The sequence below is a fragment of the Lithobates pipiens genome, unplaced genomic scaffold, assembly GCF_037356315.1.
Source record: "Lithobates pipiens isolate NorthernLeopardFrog02 unplaced genomic scaffold, aLitPip1_a1.2 Scaffold_27, whole genome shotgun sequence".
Taxonomy (NCBI): Eukaryota; Metazoa; Chordata; class Amphibia; order Anura; family Ranidae; genus Lithobates; species Lithobates pipiens.
Window position 1 is genome coordinate 173,342,746 of NW_027507788.1, and position 24,509 is coordinate 173,367,254.

Below are 24,509 nucleotides of genomic sequence, written 5' to 3' on the forward strand. Positions count from 1 at the left end.
CATTTTATGCGACTTTGTGAAATGATTCAATTGCACCACTTGTTTCCAGACAATTTTTTATATGGGTAGCTAAGTAAATACTAAGAATGCCATAGGATAATAAAAATAAATATATCATTATCTAAGCACTTACTTTCACAGCAGCCATGTGTGTGTGCCGAAATCATACTATTGTTTAAAAATATAAATTGCCGGATGCCTCCTCTACTGCAAAAATCCTGGCAAAAGACACACAGTGTGGTAGAATTGTTAAAAGAAAGACAGATACTGATTAAACATACTACAAGATAGAGGGGAATCTTCTCTCCAAAGCCAACAATCTAAAGATACACTATAACCCTGCTTTTACTTTAATATGAGATCCCGCTACTGATGTCCACAGATAACGGCTAGGGGGTGAATATAATGTCTAGACCATTAAGCTCCGGATCCAGTAACACTCTTTGATCCTACTCAGTCACCGATGGACTTTTTCTTGATATACAGTAGAAATCATTGTAGCTCACACATTCTTGTTGTCTTACTCTAGATCCAGTAGATCTTATTTAGTGTAATTGGTGACTGCTGGTTTTCTTGGATTCAGTATAGCTCACCAGCTTTCTTCTAGTGCCTGGTACTAAACACTATGAAATTATCAAACAAATGATTGTCCCTTTTTTTTTTTTTAAATTTTTTTTTTTTCATGCTAGTTTCATATCGAAAATGAAGAGTTTACTAAAGTTATGAAAATTCTCGTACGACAGAATAAAAATACGAAAGTGATACATTGTGTTGTAGTGTATTTGTATTTTTTTGTATTTTTAAATGACAACTGTACTGATTAAATGAAAATGATACAATCTGGTATCGTACAAGAAAAAATGTTGTGCCTGTCCCATCGGATTGCCGAATTGTCATGATCGTCTCTCGAAAGCTCTGTATTAATGATCAAATTATGGTATGATCAGTTCGAAAGTGGTATTTTTTGTATGATTCTCTGATCATGTGTACAGGCCATAAGTCTATAACTATTGTAGATCCTGCTTAGTCACTGGTCGTCGTTTTATAGATTCCGTAACCCTGGGAAATTCCATTTAGTCTTCACTGGTCTTCCTCTAGATCTAATAACCCTTGTAAATCCCATTCAATCCCTGCTGTTCTTCTTCTAGATCCAGCAGGACTCAGTGACCCTTTAGAGAACTCACTGAATAACTGCTGTTCTTTTTTTAGATCCAACAGGACCCAGTAACTCATGAAGAACCCACTGCTATGCTTCTTCTGAATTCAGTAACCCTTTTAGATCATAATTCAGTTACTGCTGGTTGCCTTCTAGATCCAATAACCCTTGTAAATAACACCCATACACCACTGGACTTCTTCTAGATCCAGTTACCCTTGTAGATCTCACTCAGTGCTCAGCTTCTAGTTCTAGTAACTCCTGTAGATCTTACTCAGTCATGTCCGGTCTTCTAGATCCAGTAACCCTTGTAGATCACACCCATATACCACAGGATTTCTTCTATATCCAGTAACCCTTGTAGATCTCACTCAGTGCTCAGCTTCTAGTTCTAGTAACTCCTGTAGATCTCACTCAGTCATGTCTGGTCTTCTAGATCCAGTAACCCTTGTAGATCACACCCATACACCACTGGACTTCTTCTAGATCCAGTAACCCTTGTAGATCACACTCAGTGCTCAGCTTCTAGTTCTAGTAACTCCTGTAGATCTCCCTTAGTCATGTCTGGTCTTCTAGATCCAGTAACCCTTGTAGATCCCACCCATATACCACTGGATTTCTTCTAGATCCAGTAACCCTTGTAGATCTCACTCAGTGCTCAGCTTCTAGTTCTAGTAACTCCTGTAGATCTCACTCAGTCATGTCTGGTCTTTTAGATCCAGTAACCCTTGTAGATCACACCCATACACCACTGGACTTCTTCTAGATCCAGTAACCCTTGTAGATCACACTCAGTGCTCAGCTTCTAGTTCTAGTAACTCCTGTAGATCTCCCTTAGTCATGTCTGGTCTTCTAGATCCAGTAACCCTTGTAGATCCCACCCATATACCACTGGATTTCTTCTAGATCCAGTAACCCTTGTAGATCTCAATCCGTGCTCAGCTTCTAGTTCTAGTAACTCCTGTAGATCTCACTCAGTCACGTCTGGTCTTCTAGATCCAGTAACCCTTGTAGTCTGCTGTCAATCTACCTTTGAGGGTATCACAATATGTCTTTCTCCAGATGTTCGCAACTATGTCTTTAGCCTTTCCATAAACTCTCCATAAACAATAAGGCTCTATGCACACTGGCTTAAAAAAAACGTTGCTTCTACGGGAGTTTTGTGTTCTGCCTGTAGAAGCAGCTTGGTGTTATCCTATGTGTCCATGCACATTAGGACTTTTACAGGCATATTTTAAGCTCAAAGTTTAGAGGCAGGGAAAAAAAAACCCTCTGGCTTGCATTAATGATTGGAGCTTTCTGGCAGAAAAAAAAAATCTAAATTCTCCTAAACTCACCTAAACTGTGTATGAAAAACACTCAAAAAAATATTTTTTTTCTGCCAGGGGCACTGCCGTTTTTTTAAATCCCAGTGTGCATGTAGCCTTAAACAGATGTCTGAATCTGCTGTTAATCTCTTAAGTTTTCCTGCATTACTTTTAATTGTAAAAATCCCCACTTAGAAGACCCAGTTCCAATTTTTGCCAAGTATTGCTCCCCCTTGCATCTCCCTCGTTGTCTTTCCCCTGTTCCCAACCACACCCCCCATCTCTGTTCCCCCTTTATTCATCCTTTTCTTTCTGTTCTTTTCCAACAGTTCCTCCAAAAATCTTGAATATCTCTTCAGACATTACAGTGAATGAGGGCAGCACAGTGATTCTGCGATGTTTAGCCACTGGCAGACCTGAGCCTGCTGTGACGTGGAAACACTATCATGAGAAATGTAAGTACAGCTTGTAAAGTGACTGTGGCAATTCCCAAGTTTCTGGCACTGTATAATGTTGTTTTTGCAGTTGGTTCCTGTAGGCATAGTGCGTGAGAGTATCCACTATGATAGATGATTGTTCATCATGATGGAAGGCAAATACTTCCTGATGCTTTTCTTAAAGAGGAACTGTAGTCTGTTCACATAATTTGTAATAAAAACACCTTTGTCATTCTGAAGCTTCCCTTCAGCCACTTTGCATATTATTTTATATATACTGTGATTCTGTACTTGCCAAATATGCTGAAGAAATCTCCCTCCACTTAATCTGGATGCAGACATTTTAACTGTGGGCAGCTGAAGCTCCTGCCTGTTCACTTCCTGGCTATACACATGTACACAGAGGCACGCCTCCAGCTTTGCAGCCCTGCAGCTTTCATTGGCCCTCTTATGACTCATCCTCTCTCTTCCTGGCAAACTCTCACAAGAGTAACAAAGATCTATGCATGATGTCATAAACCTAGGATAGAGACCAGACAAGGAACAGGAAGTGGGCTGTATAAGGTATTTACTGGCAGAAAAAAAAATGTTTCACTATCCACAGTTAAAACAACAGGGGCAGAATATTTAATAGATGGAAAGTTGAAAACAATTACACCAAAAATACAGTAAGCAACTTAAGAATGTCTGGTGCTATCCCAGATGGCAAGGATAAATCGGCACAAATGTGTGGCAGTGTTGAATTGTAAGTCTGTTAACCTTTCTGCAAATTTTCACTGGCAAGTTGCACACTTGCAGAGCAGTTGAAGCACAAGCTCTTGTGGACACTTTTCCAATTTGTAACAAATTTGTGTAGCAAGTCTCAAGCAAGAGTAAAGCTGCAATGGTGAGTCTACAGCAAGAGCTCTGCAAGTTTACAGCGTGAAAATTCACACGCCACAGTGACCCATGTGGTGGGAAGACTATTGCACAACATAACTGAACCAGAACTTGAAGCAGACTTGCTTGAAATTTGATCTGTAGTCTTGCAATGTGGACTTGCTACAATTGTGCAACTTGTGAAGCCTGGCAAGTCTAGCAATAATGGAGACAAGGGAAACACCTTTGGTGAGTGGATCCAGGTGAGCTGAGACAAGGACTCCTCTCCCGGGTGCAAGCCTCGGCTCGTATGCAAAGAATGTGAAGAAAAGAGTGACTGCACAATGCAATAGCAAAAGTCCTTTTATTCCTCTTCCATAAAATGCAAGGAGTCACACATCACAGGATAGTAGCAAGTGCATCAGGTAGACATGTTTCACACAGTTATTGTCAGGTCACCTTGAGGCGAGGTGACGGATGCACACCGTAGGGATCAGGAGTGCCCCGCAAGGTTGTGGACCCTACGGCTGACTGCTGCGGACGGGAGACAGGTCCCACCGGGGTTAGAGCGTAAGATTCCCTGTGTCGCGGAGTCTAAGAGCCAGCAGGTGTTCACCAGAGCCTCGAGTGGTGAGGATGGACTTGGCTGCAACTGGCTCCAGGTCGTGACCCCCAGGGTCCCCCAGCTCACACCCACAGTAGGCAACAGGAGGCTAGGGATGGTGAGGGACAAAGCCAAGGTCGGGGCCACAAGCAGACAGGAATAGTCAGGGACACGCCAAAAGGTCAGTGTCACAGGCAAACAGGGATAGTCAAAGACACGCCAAAGTAGGTAACGGAACAACAGAAGAGCACACGGCAGGTAACAGGAAGCTAAACACACAAAGGAATACACAATGGTTGATCAGCACTGTTGGCTTACAGTGCACAGGTTAATATAAGGTTCCCTGATAGGGTCTGGGGTGGAGCCATGCTTAGAGGAGAGGTTATAAAAACCACCAGGTGGAAGTGGCTGGCCTCTTAGTCTGAACACATGAGGGGAGGTAAGCAAACAGGAAGATCACTGCATAACCATGACAGTTTTATTGTGCTTGTAGCAAAGTCCCAAGGCCCCTGAAGCCTAATGGGGACCTCCAGGGTTAGGGACAGCTGACATCCTTCAGTGTAGAGTGGGTTATAAGGCATGGTGGATATGATGCAAGATGAAATGGTAGGAACCAGACACTTTTTGAATGCAAAGAGATTTATTGTCTCTTAATCAGAACTGTGGGAGAGAAGGTTACCCTTAGGTAGATGCACTGTTAATTGGCAGACTCCGACACTTTCATAGGCAGACAGCTACAGTGGTGTGAAAAAGTGTTTGCCCCCTTCCTCATTTCCTGTTCCTTTGCATGTTTGTCACACTTAAGTGTTTCGGAACATCAAACCAATTTAAACAATAGTCAAGGACAACACAAGTAAACACAAAATGCAATTTGTAAATGAAGGTGTTTATTATTAAAGGTGAAAAAAAAATCCAAACCATCATGGCCCTGTGTGAAAAAGTGATTGCCCCCCTTGTTAAAACATACTATAACTGTGGTTGTCCACACCTGAGTTCAATTTCTCTAGCCACACCCAGGCCTGATTATTGCCACACCTGTTCACAATCAAGGCATCACTTAAATAGGAGCTGCTTGACACAGTAAGGTCCACCAGATGATCCTTAAAAGCTACACATCATGCCAAGACCCAAAGAAATTCAGGAACAATTGAGAAAGAAAGTAATTGAGATCTATCAGTCTGGAAAGGGTTATAAAGCCATTTCCAAAGCTTTGGGAATCCAGTGAACCACAGTGAGAGCCATTATCCACAAATGGCGAAGACATGGAACAGTGGTGAACCTTCCCAGGAGTGGCCGGCCGCCCAAAATTACCCCAAGAGCGCAGCGACGACTCATCCAAGAGGTCACAAAAGACCCCACAACAACGTCCAAGGAACTGCAGGCCTCACTTGCCTCAGTTAAGGTCAGCGTTCATGCCTCCACCATCAGGAAAAGACTGGGCAAAAATGGCCTGCATGGCAGAGTTCCAAGGAGAAAACCACTGCTGAGCAAAAAGAACATCAAAGCTCGTCTCAATTTCTCCACAACACATCTTGATGATCCCCAAGACTTTTGGGACAACATTCTGTGGACCGATGAGACAAAAGTGGAACTCTTTGGAAGGTGTGTGTCCAAGTATATCTGGCGTAGAAGGAACACTGCATTTCATAAAAAGAACATTATACCAAAAGTAAAATATGGTGGTGGTAGTGTGATGGTCTGGGGCTGTTTTGCTGCTTCAGGACCTGGAAGAATTGCCGTGATAAAAGGAACTATGAATTCTGCTGTCTACCAAGAGATCCTGAAGGAGAATGTCCGACCATCTGTTCGTGTACTCAAGCTGAAACGAACTTGGGTTCTGCAGCAGGACAATGATCCTAAACACACCAGCAAGTCCACCACCGAATGGCTGAAGAAAAACAAAATGAAGACTTTGGAGTGGCCTAGCCAAAGTCCTGACCTGAATCCTATTGAGATGTTGTGGTATGACCTTAAAAAGGCCGTTCATGCTCGAAAACCCTCTACTGTAACTGAATTAGGACAATTCTGAAAAGATGAGTGGGCCAAAATTCCTCCAGAACGCTGTAAAAGCCTCATTGCACGTTATCGCAAACGCTTGGTTGCAGTTGTTGCTGCTAAGGGTGGCCCAACCAGTTATTAGGTTTAGGGGGCAATCACTTTTTCACACAGGGCCATGATGGTTTGGATTTTTTTTCACCTTTAATAATAAACACCTTCATTTACAAATTGCATTTTGTGTTTACTTGTGTTGTCCTTGACTATTGTTTAAATTGGTTTGATGTTCCGAAACACTTAAGTGTGACAAACATGCAAAGGAACAGGAAATGAGGAAGGGGGCAAACACTTTTTCACACCACTGTATATAGGTGAAGGCCTCCAGCCGAACACCACTTCTTTATAGGGAGGATCACTGTCTCCTATGGCAACAATCTTGTAACTGTTGCAAACAGTAAAGGTATTCAACTGTCTGCAACACAAACAGTTCTCTTTACCCCATACTCACTCACTGTGGGTCTGTGTTGTTGAAATATCAGGGGTCTAAACAGGGGGAATCTGGGCCAAGACCTCTGCAATCTGTTTATTATGTACTCTTGACTCTTGAATTCTGTGCATTAATTACTTTTGACCTCTGTAATCTGTGTGTTATCCCCTCCTGAGTGCATTACATATTCCTAATCTCTGCACACTGTATGTTACACCCTTCTGACCTCTGCAGTCGGTGTTTTACACCTTTCAGAACTCTAACCTCTGTGCCTTACATCCTCCTGACATCTTCTCTTTGTGCCTTACACCCTCCTGACACCTTCACTCTATGTTGCACCCTCCTAACCTCTGCACTCTGTACGTTTCACTCCCCTGACCTTTGCACTTTTTGTGTTGCACCCTCCTGACCTCTACAATCTGTGCATTACACCCTCCTGACCTCTGCCATCTGTGCATTACACACTCCTGACCTCTGCAATCAGTAAATACTTCTGACCATTGCACTCTGTGCATTACATACTGCTGACCTCTGCACTCAATACATTACACACTCCTGACCCATAGTAGACCTCTATTTAATTTAACCATACCAGTTTGAGCCCCTCTCACTGTTACCACAATCTGAGCACTCCCACAGTTTACTGCCAAGCAGCAAGAGTGCTACATGATTTATGTGTTCATGGTGCCCAGCTGTTTCAGAGCATATTAAAAATAGGTGTGTGATTTTTGGGGTGGCTACAAATGGGGTGTGACTTTGTGGGTTTGGTTTAAAAGTAGGTGTGGTCCATAGGCGTCTCTAGGAATTTCATTCTAAAAATGTGGTCACCGTAGCCCAGCGACAACACACACTAAATTTAGATAGGGACACGGCTGCATAAGACACACTTATCTAGGTGGCTATTGTGATGGATTTAATTATCTTCACATAATGACCAAATCTGACAGATATCAGTGTAAAGACAATTGAAGTAATTGCAGAGAAGTTGCATACATTTTTCAATGCAGCACCCAAAAAAGATCCTTGCACACAGGCTGCTGAACCTGTTCTATGTAGATGCTGACGTCTTCCCCCACCTGCGCAGCCCACGTGCAGTGAACAGCCTCCAATTAAGAAGAGTGGCTGTGCGCCGCTGTACTCGGCTATAGGGATGTGCTATTATAAACTCAAATGCAGCATATGAGTGTATGCAAAAAATAGAAAACGATCTATTCTTTGCATATGCCCATAAGCTGTACTTGTGTTTATGACAGCACCAATGTATACCCAAATACAGCTGCACACAGATATGAATGTCTATAGGAGGCTGTATACTGCACCAGTGCTGCCTAGGTAAGGGAAAGATGTTGGCATTTACATTGAATGGCTTAGCACCCGTATGTGCAAGGAACCATACAATTGCAACTTTTAACCACTTCATCCCCGGAAGAATTTACTCCCTTCCTGACCAGAGCACTTTTTGCGATTCGGCAAATTGCGCGGTCATGCGGCGTGGCTCCAAAACAAAATTGGCATCCTTTTTTTTTCGACACAAATAGAGCTTTCTTTTGGTGGTATATGATCCCCTCTGCGGTGCTTATTTTTTGCGCTATAAACAAAAAAATAGCGACAATTTTGAAAAAAACACATTATTTTTAACTTTTTGCTATAATAAATATCCCCCAAAAATATATATACATTTTTTTTTTCCTCAGTTTAGGCCGATACGTGTTCTTCTACATATTTTTGGTAAAAAAAAATCGCAGCTAGCGTTTATTGATTCGTTTGCGCAAAAGTTATCGCGTCTACAAAATAGGGGATAGTTTTATGACATTTTTATTTATTATTTTTTTTTACTAGTAATGGCGGCGATCTGCGATTTTTATCATGACTGCAACATTAAGGTGGACACATCAGACAATTTTGACACATTTTTGGGACCATTCACATTTATACAGCAATCAGTGCGAATAAAATTGCATTGATTACTGGGTAAATGTCACTGGCAGTGAAGGGGTTAACACTAGGGGGTGCTGTAGGGGTTAGGTGTGTCCTAGGGAATGATTCTAATGGGGGGGCTGTGTGTGACACATCACTGATTACTGCTCCCGATTACAGGGAGCTGTGATCAGTGTCACTAGGCAGAACGGGGAGATTCTTGTTTACATTAGCATCGCCCCGTTCTTACTGTCCGTGAGACGTATCCCCGCGGACATCAAGTCTGCGGGACACACAATCCGATTCACGGAGCTCGCTATGTAAGCCCCGCAAGATCACATAGTATAACGTGATTTCGCGCAGCAAAGCCAACCTACCACAGTAAAACTGCGGCGGCTGGTCCGCAAGTGGTTAAGTAGTGATTGCAGTATTCTAGTCTGAATCTCCCCAAGGTAATACATAAAACCTGGCCTGTTAGTGGGCCCTGAGGACAGGGTTGATGACCACTGTTGTACGTCATCACGTTCCCACGTGCGTAATTGTTGGCTAACATTTGTGTGACCGTGCGTATGCAAGACAAGTTGGAGCCAATAACCTGCGAACAAAAATCCACGGTTTTGTCTTTCAAAATTTGTCTTGCATACACACGGTCGCACAAAGTTGTCAGAAAATCCAATCATTCAGAACGAGGTGACGTATATCACGTACAATGGAACTATAAAGAGGCCAGTAGCCAATAGCTTTCGTCTCGTAATTTATTCTGAGCATGCGTTGCACTTTGTGCTTCGGATTTGTCTACACAAAATCGTAATTTAAACGATTGGATTTTGTTGTCGGAAAATTTTGGATCCATCTCTCAAACTTTGTGTGTCGGAAATTCCGACGGAAAAAGTCAGATAGAGCCCACACACGATCGGATTTTCTGACAACACGATCCAATCACATATTTTCCATTGGAAAGTCTGACCGCGTGTACAGGGCATTTGAGTTGCCAGTTTTTTCTTGGTGGTGGAACTTCTTGGATCACAATGTCCTGTTGGATTTAGCATTTTGGGAACATTTTTGTACCTTCTAGAACTTTTATTTTAAAAAAATTTAATTCAATTTATTTATAGATATTTTTTCACATACATATATATTTTTTTATTCACTTTTTCAATATCAATGTTATGTTTATCCAATATGCACTAAGACATTATTCTATGGTACATTTGCAGTTTATTATTGATTGAACATGACTATTTTGTTTTTTAGTTCACCAAAGCCCCCCCTCCCACAGGGCTCCAAAAAAATTGTAAAAAATAATAATAAAAAATATTGTAAAAAATAATTAAAATTAAAAAAAAATTAAAAAAATAAAAACAACTGACACTGTCCTACTGACATAAATTTCTGCTCTGCTGATATATATGGATGTGTGTTTGTGCTATGCCGCGTACACACGGTCACACATTCTGACAACAAAATCCATGGAATTTTATCAGACGGATGTTGGCTCAAACTTATCTTGCATACACGCGGTCGCACAAAGTTTCCAAAACGTCAAGAACGTGGTAACGTACAACACGTGCAACAAGCCGAGAAAAATTAAGTTCAATAGCCAGTGGGGCTCTTCTACTTGATTCTGAGCATGCGTGGAACTTTGTGCGTCAGAATTGTGTACACACGATCGGCATTTCCGACAACGGATTTTGTTGTTAGTTGTATGGGGCATTATGCAATAAGCTGCACACACCAATGCACAGAAGTTACCCTTGGGTAAGGAGACCAGATTTTTTTTTTATGAAATCCGGGAACATATTTTTTTTTACTAATAATAGCGTCAATTGGCAACTCTCTGCCCTTCCCCGCCGCTGCTGCCCTGCTTACAGCCTATCAAGACTTACTCTCCAGGCCCCAGCTACTACTGGGCGGGGAGCGGAGGAAGATCACTCCGGGAAGGCAAGGAGATGGGCAGGTGGCTGCCTGGGACTCGAGCCAAGGCAGAAGAACATGCGAGCAGGAGCGGAATGGGCATGCACCCCAAACGGAGGAAATATTTATCCACTCCGACCAGCACATGATCATCAGAAAGGGGCACAGAATACCTACCCCATAATTCTAGTAGTACTAAAGCTAGCAGGAGGGGAGGGGGTCGTAATTTTATTTATTTTTTTAATTATGCACTGACTGTCTTTGAAATTAAATCCAATCTGGGGACTGTCCCAGGAAACAGGAGATGTCTGGTCACTCTACCCTTGGGGAATATTCCTGCTCTATGCATCCTCGATATGATAAACACGGTATTAAGTGTCAGTGAGATCTGATGTGCTGTGGTTGTTATTCGGTCTCTGCCGTGCCTTAAGATGTGAGTGTGGGCTGGGCATAGTGGCAGGATAGCGCCCCTCCTTGGTGGCTCAGCTGGAAGCCTAAAGCTTTAATGGGCTTATTTTTGTTCTGATCTGAATCGGTGTGAAGATTCTTCTCCCGTTCCCCAGGTGGTCGGTTTTAATTGGAGCATAATATTTAATCGTGGTAATTATAACAAGCAGCTTCACAGCAAGGTCAGCTAACGAGGGACACAGGGGATGCTAGGATTGTTATTACCGTGAAGGCACATCAACAACATTCTCACATTTACCCCCATCCTTCCCCCTCCATTATAATATGTGTTGGCATGTCTTATTCCTCTGATGCCTCCAAAGGGGCATTTGCGTATAACTTATTCGGGCTCACCGAGGACCCCGGAGTGATGAATCCAGAGGAGATGTGTGCCCAGACTGGAAGTGACACAAAGAACATATATTGATTTTGTACAAACGCAGGTGTCGCCGCGAGCTTCCTATTCTATCTTCTCTTGGCTGCTTAATTAGCTCTTCTAAGTGCTCCTCACATTTAAATAAAAGTCTCATTTTACCCAACCTAAGAAGGACATGAACATTTGCATATTAAGTGTAAGAACTAATTAAAACTCTACATATTTCTATTTCCACATTCCTATCTTGGTAAGTTCCCCTGAGCTGCTGGCATTGCACAGCCTGTCCCCATTCTGTCACTTGCTGAAGTCACAGAGAGAGGAGGGGAAGCAGCCAGACATGGGGTAAAAGTTTGAGGGGACAGAAGAACCTGAAACTCTAGTGACATAATAAGCGATGGAAGAGCAAGGACGAGGATAAATGGGGAGTTTGTTAATGAATACAATCAGTGACAGCAGCACTGGCTGCTCCTAGGCTCAGGGCCGAAATGAATGGAGGTTTTAATGTCCTATAAATTGAGCACCAGTGACAGGGTAAGATACCCCCTGCATTCCCCCCCCCGTGGAATCAAGATGCTATTTATATGCAGATAATGGTGGAGGGATGTATTCCCAGCTCAGCACTTCGCGGGAGCTGTGACTCACCACAGAGCGCCAACTACACTGTGAAACCTTCGCCTGCCATCCTCAATGCATTATTTACAGGGATGGAGGGTGTATGATGCCGGAATAACACAGAGCGGCGTGCAGATGTTCTGTCAGCCTGTCTGCGCCGGGCATGGCTCAGTGCAATAGGCTGGCAGGAGCTGGACCAAGGAGATTTATCAGATGGTTGGACAAGTCTGGTGCTGCGTAGGTGTCTCGTGTCTTGACTGTAAGTCAAGAATAGATCCTTCCCGTTCTGTCATTCACCCGACAAAAGGAGATTTTCACATGAACTGAGGAATGATTGACTGATCTTCCATTAAAACACTAAGCATCAGCCTATAGAAATCCTCCACGGGCTTCACCGGGTTTGCTGACACGTGTAATCCAGATCACAGATACAAAACCTTCTTATTTCGCACCTTAAGTCTAAGCTTGGGGCTCTGACTGACAGACCGCTCAGTACGGTGCTTCCCAGCACATAAATGGATGCATCAATAAGTTATGGAGGACATTTTGGGTCCTGACTAAGGATGAGCTCAGGCGTGTTCGCATGCTCCACGTGCAGAGCCCGCCAGGATGTCAGCGCATCGCTGAGCTAATCACAGAGATTGAGACATTGCCCGATCTCTGCAGCCGCGCATCGGGGCAATGTCTCACTGCCTGTGATTAGTGCAGCTTTCCTGGCGGGCTCTGCACATGGAGCATGTGAACACGCCTGAGCTCATCCCTAGTCAGGACCCAAAATATCCTCCATAACTTATTGGCGCATCCATTTATGTGCTGGGAAGCACCGTACTGAGCAGTCTGTCAGTCAGAGCCCCAAGCTTAGACGTAAGGTGCGAAATCCTTAGTCCTGACTCACAGCTTGTAATAGCAGGGTGAGCTCTCCAACCTTGTATGGTACAACCTTGGTTTGAGAGCGTTTTGCAAGACCAAGCTAAATTTTTTAATAAGTTTTGACTTGATAAACAAGTGATGTCTTGATATACAAGTAGCGTCATGTCACAACTGAGTATAAAAGAGAAGAGAGGTGCCTCTAAGTGTAGCAATATGGTTGATGATTAAAAGAGGCACATCTAAGAATCCAAGTAAAGTTGTCCACATAGACCATCCTTCCCACCGCCATTGATGCGGTCCCTTCCACGCTGCACTCCACGAGTGCTTCAATCCTGGCTTTCAGATCGCTCTACTGCAGGGTAGTCTTCCCTGTCATGGTTGCAGACTGACATTGGCGAGAGTTGGAGGTGCGGAGGACAGTCTATGTGGACAGCTTTACCCCGGATGCCTGCATACTTAAATGTGCCTGTTTAATCATTAACCATGTGAGTTGCTAAATGTTGTACCTTCATTAAATTTAACTGTATTGCTACACTTAGAGGCACCTCTCTTCTTTTCTATACTCTGTGGTTCCTGCTGGATTTTGCATCTAATCCCCTTGAGGGGGCTTCCATTTGTGGATGGACATTTTATGGTTACACAACCTGATCACATTGCTATAATCTTTTTATATAGACTATAAACTGAAGGACTAATAAATGGTTGTGGAATGAATCATCTGAGATTCCATTATTTCCAGCCAGCATAGTCTGGAGTTGGGGTTCCTGTCCATAGGGGAGATGGAGGTCCCATCCCCAGGGGAGATGGGGGTCTCGTTCCCAGGGGTGATGGGGTAACTGTCCCCAAGTGAGAAAGGGTCCCTGTCCCCAGGGGAGAAGGGGTGCCTATCCCCAGGGGGCATGGGGTCCCTAATAGGGTCCCCCATTGCAATGTCCTCTGTCCCCCTTCACATCACTCCCATAGTGTCCTCTGCCCCCCCATAGCAAATTTCCTTTACCATCAAAGCAGTGTCCTCTGCCCCTGCACCCCCGCCCCACACTGTGGTGTCCTCTGCCCCCATAGTGTCCTCTGCCCTCATAGTGTCTCCTGCCCTCTGCCCCCCTAGTGTCCCCTGCCCCCATAGTGTCCTCTGCCCCCATAATGTCCTCTGCCCCCATAGTGTCCTCTGTTCTTATAGTGTCTTCTGCCCCCATAGGGTCCTCTGTCCCCATAATGTCCTCTGTCCTCTGCCTCCATAGTGTCCTATGCCCCCATAGTGTCCTCTGCCCTTACAGTGTCTTCTGCCCCCATAGTGTCCTCTATCCTCTGCCCCCATAGTGTCCTCTGCCTCCATAGTGTCCTCTGCCCCAATAGTGTTCTCTGACCTCTGCCCCCATAGTGTCCTCTGCCCCCATAGTGTTCTTTGCCCCCCCCCCCCACACCCCACCTCATGGACACAAAAAAAACACACTGTGTAGGTAGAACTCTCCTACCTTACACAGGTGTAGAGCACAGCGGCAAGTGGCTGGTATCACAGGACTGGATGGGGGCGAGAACTGCTGAAGTTTAATTTTTTTCAACAAGCTGATGATTGGTTGCTAGGATCGCCCGGCAACCAATCACCAGCTGTTTAATGTAAAAAATTAACTTCAGCGGTTCTCGCCCCCATCCAGTCCTGTGATACCAGCCACTCGCTGCTGTCCATTGAAGAGGACAGCGGCAAACATGTGCGCGGGCCAGGTGCCCGCAAATTAATCACAGGCACTAGCGGGCCGGACAATTAGCAGTGGCGGGCCGGGGGGGTTGCTGACTCCTGCTCTACAAAGTAAAAGCAATCCCAGCAGCTAATTTACATTTGGGCCGAAACAAATTGAACGTGTCTAGTCAGAATAGGCCTGGTCTTCAAGTGGTTAAAGAAACAATTGAGTATATGTTCATGCTATGCTATTGTTTCTAGAGGGCACAGTCGACTGGGTTACACTAGCTAATCTGCATAGTCAACTAGAGAATAGGAATGGGGTTCGCATTTGCCGTGGGCTGGGATTTATGCAAACTTTGGGTGTTTACTGTTCGTTGAATGAGCAAAATAAATAGGGTGGTTACCTGCTGAAGTGAACCTCTGGCTGCTGCCGGAAGTCATTCATTTATTGGCAATAGTAATATAAACGTCAACTTCCCACTGTGCGGGCCGCAAGTGTCTTTGGTTGCTAGGACACAAGCGACTGCCTGCCACCTAGCAAACAAGGGTACTTTGTGTTTATTTAATACTTCCGTTTTGGTATGGTTCGTGGGGGATGCACATCACTTGCTCAGATACATCTGCTTCCTTAAGTGTAGCCTCTCTGGGCTGCAAAGGAAGGGAAGCAGGCAAACCTAGAGATTCTCTTTTTTCCTCTCCTGCCCATAGATCCACATTATATGCTCCCCCTATAGCTCACTACTCTCCAGCTCATAGATCCATCTAATATCCTTTTAACCGTAGATCCTCCTTTGCTTTCCTGCCTGTAGAGCCACATTATATCCTTCCCTCTTAAGTTACCTGTTCTTCCCTACTCATAGAAACAATATATTTCCTCCTATCCATAGAGCCCTTTTTCCTTTCCTGTCCATAGATCCACAATATATCCTCCCCCATAGGTCACCTGTGCTCTCTAGCTCAGGGGTCACCAACCTTTCGGACCTCACGGACCACTAAACTCACAATTTTAAATCCCACGGACCACTAATATTAATTTTACATGTCTTATAAATACAATGCTCCAGCTTTCTGCTACACCCCGCACTCTGCATCACACTGCTGCCTTACACGGACTTATCATTGGATTTCACCTCCTTATCCAGCCATGTGCTCAAGCTCTGTGCTCCCTCCCACAGTCTGTGATCAGCGCTGCCATTGGAAGCCCCCTCCTTCTTCACCTCCTGCTCTCTGTACTACTCTTGGTGCCTCCGTCTGAGTTCACAGGAGCCAGAACTAAAGAGGAGGCATCAGTTATCAATGCGCACACACTGAGAACAGCACTGGAAAGAACACTGGGCGGTATGCATCCACCAAAATGTTGAACCCCTGGGGACCACCAAAATTTTCTTGTGGACCATCAGTGGTTCATGGATCACTGGTTTGTGACTGCTATACAACAAGTGACACCAGCGCTAAAACATGGCCATCTGTGGATGGGGAGGAAAGGGCATGGTTAATAGTATGGGATCTGAAACCAGTGCAGCTGGGTGGCAGCAGTTTGTGACCGCTGTTCTAGCTCAAAGATCCATTTTATATGCTCTTGCACACAGATCCTCCTTTCCTGCCCATAGATCCACAATATATATATTCCCCCATAAGTCACCTGTGCTCCTCAATCAACTTATAGATTCATTTTATTTCCTCTTACCTATAGATTCTCTTTTTCTCTCCCACCTCTAAAGCCACGTCATATTCTCACACCCATAGGTCACCTGTCCGCCTGCACAGGTAGTTTTTTGGTGAAGATTAACTAACCCTTTAAAGTCACCATTCCCCCATGGTTGCTTTCTCTCTCTCTCACTCTCTCATACATGACCATTGTATAACAGATGATCCATACTTACCACATACCTGCCCGACCAACCCATACTCCAATACCCCCCTTACCTCCCCATTAATGGAGACCACACCAAGTTGGAGTAAATATTGGCTGTAGCAGCCTCTTTATTTAACAACTCACTTAAAATGAACATAACTGTATAAACATCTGTTCAAACACTACCCATCAGCGTTGGTCTTTGCAGGAAACCCTAAATTAATATTATGTTAATAATGCACTGCGGTACCCATAACCAAAATTAGGCCTCCAGCTGACATACTAGCTCGGAGACAAAAACCACTGACCGCTGTGCACCCTTTTAACCCCCCTGGCGGTATTCCCGAGTCTGGCTTGGGGTGAAATTCAGTACCATTAGTGGTAACCCCGAGCTCGGGATCGCATTGCTGAATTCAGGATGAGTATGCTTACCTTATCTCCTGGATCCAGCGATGTCCCCCCGCTGTACGAGCGGCTCGTCCTTCGCTTGATCTATCACGGAGCTGAGCTCCATACCCTGCGAGCATTGCGACGCACGGGGACAGAGAACGCCGCCAAATTCAAAAAGTGAAACACACACATTACATACAATATAATGTAATCTTACAGATTACATTACTGTATGTAATTATTTCACATCACTTTTGTCCCTTGTGGTTTCTCCAGTGCCCCGCATGCAGTTTTATATTATAAAAACTGTTCTTTCTGGCTGGAAACTGGAGATTGTCCATAGCAACCAAAACTGTCCCTTTATATCAAAAGTGGTTTTAGACCAGCTAGAAAACAGTGATAATAAATTGGAATCACTCGCAGAATTGAGGGATAGCGATTTGTGGGGAGATTCGTCATCAAATACCGAAAAGTAATGACAGTGACAATTCTGCAACTGAGCAAATTTCAGTGGTTTTGATTTGATTACATTATTGAATAATTTTTATTATTATTATATTATTATTTGGTATAATTATTTATAGTTATTTATTATATTTTAATTTATGATTTTGTTTTTCAAACTTTATCATACCCGTCTGCTAGACTCTGGTTTGGACAGATTTAAGTGAGTTATTCCTAAGAATTACAGGACTACAATATAAAACGCCAAATTTCCATGCAAAATAATTGTAACATTTACAGCACCTAAAATCCGACATAATCATACAGGGAGGTTAACCAAATTCCAGCTACAGTAAACCACTGTTAACTGGAATACCACCAGCGGGACCCATACCACCGATGGGTCCCGAACTTTTCCTTATCCAAGTTTTCTTCCATCACCCGTGAAGACCAACACACTCTCCACTGCCAGGAGATCCTTGAAGCCCATAAATCTGTGGGAAAAAAAAATCAAAGAGACAAACAATCATAATAACAGGGAGGGTGGGTTGGAAGTTCTCTCCTCCATACTACCACTGCCCGCTAGAGAGGGGCCAGCTCCCATATCTGTTGCCTATGGCCCCTCCTCCCTTTGCAGTTCCTCCAATCCTGAGTGCTGTACTGTCCTTGTTCACTGAACCTGTTTCTTTGGTCATGTACGCCCTCCTCTATTCTTTTCCTGTCTTGATTTGGGCTTTTCTTTATTTCCATTTGTTTACAATTAATGAAAAATGCCTGTCTGACCACAGCAAATGCTGCAGAGGAAGTAAAGGACTGGCGTCCCCAGGAGGGCATTATGGATAGTGGCAGGGAAGGATGGCTGATGTGTTATTGTCAGGTTCCTTCCCTAATTTTCCATGAAAAGATGATGTTTGTGTCTGAAAGCTAACCAACCCGTCATTCTCAATGAAGCCATGTGCATGTGTGTTGGGTTCTCTATATGCTATTCATGAGACAGTTGTCTGTGTCCTCTTACAGCTCGTGGATTTGTAGGTGATGATGAGTATCTGGAGATCACAGGGATCACCAAGGAGCAGTCTGGACTATATGAATGCAGTGCTGCCAATGAGGTCTCCATACCAGATGTCCGCAGAGTCAGAATCACAGTCAACTGTAAGTGGCATCTTATTGTTATTAAAGAAAAGACGTACATAAAAGACACTGAGAAATGTCTGACAGTGCATATCTGGGCCTAGCAATTTACTGTCATCTTAAAAACCAATTGATTGTCAGAGGACTCTAAAACGCGACAGGTACAATCCATATACCAGTATATGACATATACCATCAGAGACCATCTGCAATGTACACCATATACCAGCGTATGCACTATACAGTGGCGAAAATAATTCTTGATCCCCTGCAGATTTGTAAGTTTGCCCACTTACAAAGAAATGAAGGGTCTATAATTTTTATCATAGGTTTATTTTTTTTAAATGATAGAGACAAAATATCAACCAAAAATTCAGAAAAAAAACACATGATACAAAATGTTATAAATTGATTTACAGTTCCGTGAGTAAAATAAGTACCGTATTTATCAGCATATAACACGCACCTTCATTTGAGGGAAGTTTCAGAAAAAAAAAAAAATATTAAAATTAAGTACTTTGAAGCAAAATAAGGGTCAGTGCCCATTAATGCAGCCTCACCATTGCCCATCTGCAGCCTCACCATTGCCCATCTGTAGCCTGATCAATGCCACCTGCAGTCTCACAATTGCCCATCAATGCAGCTTGATTAATGCCCATCTGCAGCCTCACAATTGCCCATTAATGCAGCCTGATCAATGCCCACCTACAGCCTCACAATTGCCCATCATTGCAGCTTGATCAATGCCCATATGCAGCCTCACCTTTGCCATAAATGCAACCTGATCAGTGCCCATTTGCAGCCTCACCTTAGATTACTGCTGCCTCGGAGAGGACAGGGATGGGGCACGACGAGTGCTGTCAGATTACATCCAGCGCAAATCTGTTTACTCAGCAGCCTCTTTAATACAAAGTTCTATGATAGACAGAACACTGGTCCAATGCTGGCCCAGGAGACGGGACTTCCTATTAGAGAGGCCAATGGAGATTCTCGCTGTATGTAATCTGACGGCTCTTGTCCTGTCCCCTCCCTGTTCCTGTTAGTCCAAATTGAGTGTTATACGCCAATAAATACAGTATTTGATCCCCTACCAACCAACAATAATTCTGGCTCCCACAGACTGGCTACAGTATGTGCTCATGTGGTACACCAGTTAAGAGCCAGGCTTTTTTCTGACATTTGTTGTTTACATTAGTCCAGGGCCGTCTTTAAGGCAGGGCAAAAGGGGCAGCTGCCCTGGGCCCTGTCTTTGTTGTGGGGCCCAAAACAGCTGCCTCATACTTGCCAACTATCCAGGTTTAAATAACCTTGTGCCTTGAAGTTTTATTCCTGTGCTGTGTCCTGATATCTGAGTGTGAAGTGCTGCTACTAATGCTGCCCAGCTCTGCCCTATTGTTGTGTGCAGGTGACTCACCTGCAGATCCTGTTTACATGTAAATAACCGGCATTCTTATGTAAATAGTGGTGACAATACTGAGTAAATAGCCGTGGCTGTTGGCATTGATATGTAAATAAAGGCGGCATTCCTATGTATATCATGCTCCCCTGCTGAGGTGATGTGCTGTAACCTCTAGCAACTAATCAGTGAGCAGTAATGATATGCTGTAACTGCTGGCAACCAATCGCAATTAATGCCTGATCTGATACGGAAAACTGATTTTAAGTCAAGCTGCTATTTATTGTATGTCTCAGAGTAGGTGGAGAGGGGAAATTGCTTGGGGGGGGGGGCAAGAAAAATTTTGCCCAGGGTCCAATCTATATTAAAGACGGGCCTGCATTAGTCTTTTTTGCTAAAAAATTACTTAGAACCCCCAAACAATATATATAAATATTTTTTTATCAGAGACCCTAGAGAATAAAATGTCAGTCTTTGTAATATTTTATGACACACTGTATTTGCGCAGCGGTGTTTCAAACGCAGTTTTTTGGGAAAAAAATACACTTTCATGAATAAAAAAAAAACAGTAAAGTAAGGCCAATTCTTTTTTTATAATGTGAAAGATGATGTTACGCCGAGTAAATAGACACCTAACATGTCATGCTTCAAAATTGAGCATGCTCATGGAATAGCAACAAACTAGGGTACTTCTAGTCTAGTGCTAGTATCATTGCTCTTGTTTTAATGATCATGGCGATACCTAACATGTGTGGTTTGAACAATGTTTACATATGTGGGCATGACTTATGTGTTTTTCTGTGCGCAAGCTCGGAGGGATGGGGTGCTTTAATTTTTATTTTTTTTTATTTCATTTATTTAACTTTTTTCTTTTTTCTTTTTACACTGTCCCTTTAAAAAAATAGTTTTTATCACTTTTATTTCTATTAAACATGCCTTGTAATAAAAATAAGCATGACAGGTCCTCTAAATTGCAAAAATCTCAGTAGTCAAAAAGACTTTAGATCTCACATTTACTCTTAAAAGAAAAAAAATATATAGAATTTAAAATTTTCAATTTTTTTTTTAAAAAATGGCCCTTTAACCACTTCAGCCCCGGAAGGATTTAACCCCTTCCTGACCGGAGCACTTTTTGCGATACGGCACCGTGTCGCTTTAACTGACAATTGCGCAGTCGTGCGACGTGGCTCCCAAACAAAATTGACATCCTGTTTTTCCCCACAAATAGAGCTTTCTTTTGGTGGTATTTGATCACTCCTGCGTTTTTTTTTTTTTGCACTATAAAAAAAAAAAGCGCCAATTTTCAAAAAAACACATTATTTTTTACATTTAGCTATAATAAATATCCCCCAAAATCTCCTAGCAACCGGCTCTCTGTTTACATCACATGATGGCCGTGATTGGACACGGCCGCCATGTGATCAGGAGGGCCAATCACAGAGCCCTCCTGACGATTTAAGATGCACCGTGTCCGAGTGACACAAGCGCATCGGGATCGCGCCACTGCGTGACTTCAGTAAAATGGCCTCTAGCAAGAAGTAACAGAAACAATGCTGGAGGCAATTTACAGCACACACTAATTTTGGTAGCATAACTATTACGTAATGTGGAATGTATGTTCTTGCACCTACATGCATCATCCCAGTATTGAAGTTTTCAGCCAGCGATCTCCTTTGTAGCAGAAGTGATTCAAGTGGCTAAATAGCCACCCGATCACTTCTGCGGGTGGTGAAAGGGGGTCCCCCTAAATCCCCCCTCCCCGCAATCCAGCTGCCGCCTCTCCTGGGCCCTACCATCTGATTGCAGAGTGATGCGACTGGCGGCATTACCTGCATGGAACAGAGAGACCCCCTCTCTCTCTCTCTCTCTCTCTGACCCCCGTAAACAGAAAGTGATAAGTATGTCTTCACTTCCGGTCCCACCTCTTTGTTTACCTGACCACTGGCGGATGGGAAAGCAGCCAATCAGTCTGATCTGTGTCTGATCGGCTGCATTGGAGGCCAGAGGAGAGATTTGGGGTCTAATAGAATCAAGATCTCTCCATAAAGAGAACCTGTCACAGCCCATGCAGTCACAAGGGATGTTGTTCATCTTTTGTGATAGCAATAAAGTTAATCCAAAAAAAAGTATAAAAAAAGTTTTTGTATAAAATAAATAAATAATAATAATAAAAAATTAAGCTTATGCGCAAAATGCGAACTCACAAGTTACTCCCGGACGCATATGTAAAAGGTGATTGCACCAGACATGTGAGGTATTCCCGCGAACGTTAGAGCAATAATTCTAGGACCAGGCGACTCCTTTTGTAGCTCTAAAATGGTAACCTGGAAAGGCGTTTAAAGCAATGCCTATGGAGAATTTTAAGCACAGTAGTTTTTCCCCCATTCCACAGGCAGACAGCCTGACATGTTGGGTATCAATCTCCTTGACATAACATCATCTTTCACATTATATAAAAAAATTGGGGTAACTATTGTGGATTTTTTCTTTTAAATCATTAAAGTGTATTTTTTCCCCAAAAAATGTAAATGAAATTAAAAACTGCTGCACAATGTGACATATAAAATTGCAACGAGCACCATTTTATTCTCTAGGGCAGTGATGGTGAACCTTGGCACCCCTGATGTTTTGGAACTACATTTCCCATGATGCTCCACTACACTGCAGAGTGCATGAGCATCATGGGAAATGTCGCTCGTCTCTCGACTGCCCCCGCCGCCATCCTCTGTCAGGGAATCAGGAAGTGAAGCGCTGTGGCTTCACTGCCGGTTCCCTACTGCGCTGTGCGTCTTCACTGGTCCCCGTTGTGTTCTGGGAACTGTATGTTTCCCAGAACACAACGGGGGTGGCATCTGTGGCTAGTTATTCCCGGATACCTGGATTATACAGGTGTCTGTACCCCCCCTCCCCCCTGAAAGGTGCCAATTGTGGCACCGGAGGGGGGGAGGAATCCGATGAGCGGAAGTTCCACTTTAGGGTGGAACTCCGCTTTAAGAAAGTGTTTCTAACGACAACTTGCTATGCGCATAAACAACACCTGTTCACATAATCTCTTTCTTCTATCCAAACCTCAACATCATGGGCAAGAACAAAGATCTGTCAATGTAGATTTGCACATGCCTGGAATGTGCTACAAGACCATCAGCGAGAAGCTTGGTGAGAAGCACACAACTATTGGATCGATTATTTGCAAATGGAAGAAATACAAAATAACCATCAATCGCCCTCGGTCTGGAGCTCCATGCAAGATTTCGCCTCATGGGGTCAGGATGATCATGAGAAAAGGGAGGAATCAGCCCAGAACTACACAGGAGGAGCTTGTGAATGATCTCAAGACAGTTGGGATCACAGCCACCAAACAAACCATTGGTAACACAATACACCACCATAGATTGAAATCCTGCAGCGCCTGCAAGGTCCCCCTCCTTAAAGCTGTTGTAAACAAGAAAACACCTGTAAGACAATGCCATAATGTGCTAGTATGCATTGCACCGTAGTAGCAAATTATGAAATACTTACCTTACAACGAAACCCTCCAGCTCTGCTAAGAGGGCTGACATCTTCCGCATCTTTCTTCTGGGTTTGTGCGCTCTGGCTGTGTGATTGGTGCGTGGGAGCCCTCGGTTCCGGCAAGTTATGCCGGAGTTTTAGAGCATGTGCGCCAGTGAGGTCACTAGCTGCACCCAGGGTGAATGTCTCCTAAAAGGTGCTCGTTTAGGAAATATTAATTTTACCTACAGGTAAGCCTCATTATAGGCTTACCTGTAGGTAAAAATCACAAAGCGGGCTTTACTACTGCTTTAAGAAGGCAAATGTACAGTCATGTCAATGAACATCTAAATGATTTAGAGAAGGATTGGGAGAAAGTGCTGTGGTCAGATGAGACCAAAATTGAGCTCTTTGACATTAGCTTGATTCTCCGTGTTTGAAGAAAGGAAAATGCTGACTATAAGCCTAAGGACACCATCCCCACAGTCCAGCGCAGAGGTGGAAACACTATGCTTTGGAGCTCTTTCTCTGCTAAAGGTACAGGCTAACTTTGCCATATTGAGGGGCGCATGGACGGGGCCATGCATTGTTAAATCTTGGATGACAATGACCCAAAACATACCACCAAGGTAACAAAGGTGTGGCTCAAGAAGAAGCACATTAAGGTCATGGAGTGGCCTAGCAAGTCTCCAGACCGTAATCCTATAGAAAATTTATGGAGGAAGCTGAAACTTTGAGTTGCCAAGCTACAGCCAATAAACCTTAAGGACTTTCTTTTTCTCTGTAAAGAAGAGTGGACAAAAATCCCACCTGAGATGTGTGCAAACCTGGTCACCAACTACAAGAAACGTCTTACCTCTGTGCTTGCCAAGAAGGGTTTCTCCACCAAGTACTGTTTTGCCTGGGGATCAAATATTTATTATACTCACTGAACTGCAGCTCAATTTATAACATTTGAGTTGTGTTTTTTATAGATTTTTAGTTGATATTCTGTCTCTATCATTTAAAATACACCTATGGTAAAAATGTTAGATCCTTCATTTTTTTTTTTAAGTGGGCAAACTTCCAACGTCTGCCGGGGATCAAATAATTATTTTCCCCACTGTATACTGTTTTTCAACAGGTACAATCTATGTCTACAATTTA

At 43.5% G+C, this 24,509-nt stretch overlaps 1 protein-coding gene across 1 annotated transcript in view; it reads left to right on the forward strand.

Moving 5' to 3' along the window:
• Positions 1 to 24,509, forward strand: part of LOC143934350 (opioid-binding protein/cell adhesion molecule homolog) — a 611,266-nt gene that overhangs the window by 568,357 nt on the left and 18,400 nt on the right. Inside the window, exons 4-5 of the mRNA XM_077457906.1 lie at positions 2,793 to 2,918; positions 18,365 to 18,499. Coding sequence (XP_077314032.1) covers positions 2,793 to 2,918; positions 18,365 to 18,499 — 261 coding nt within the window. The remainder of the gene's footprint in view (positions 1 to 2,792; positions 2,919 to 18,364; positions 18,500 to 24,509) is intronic.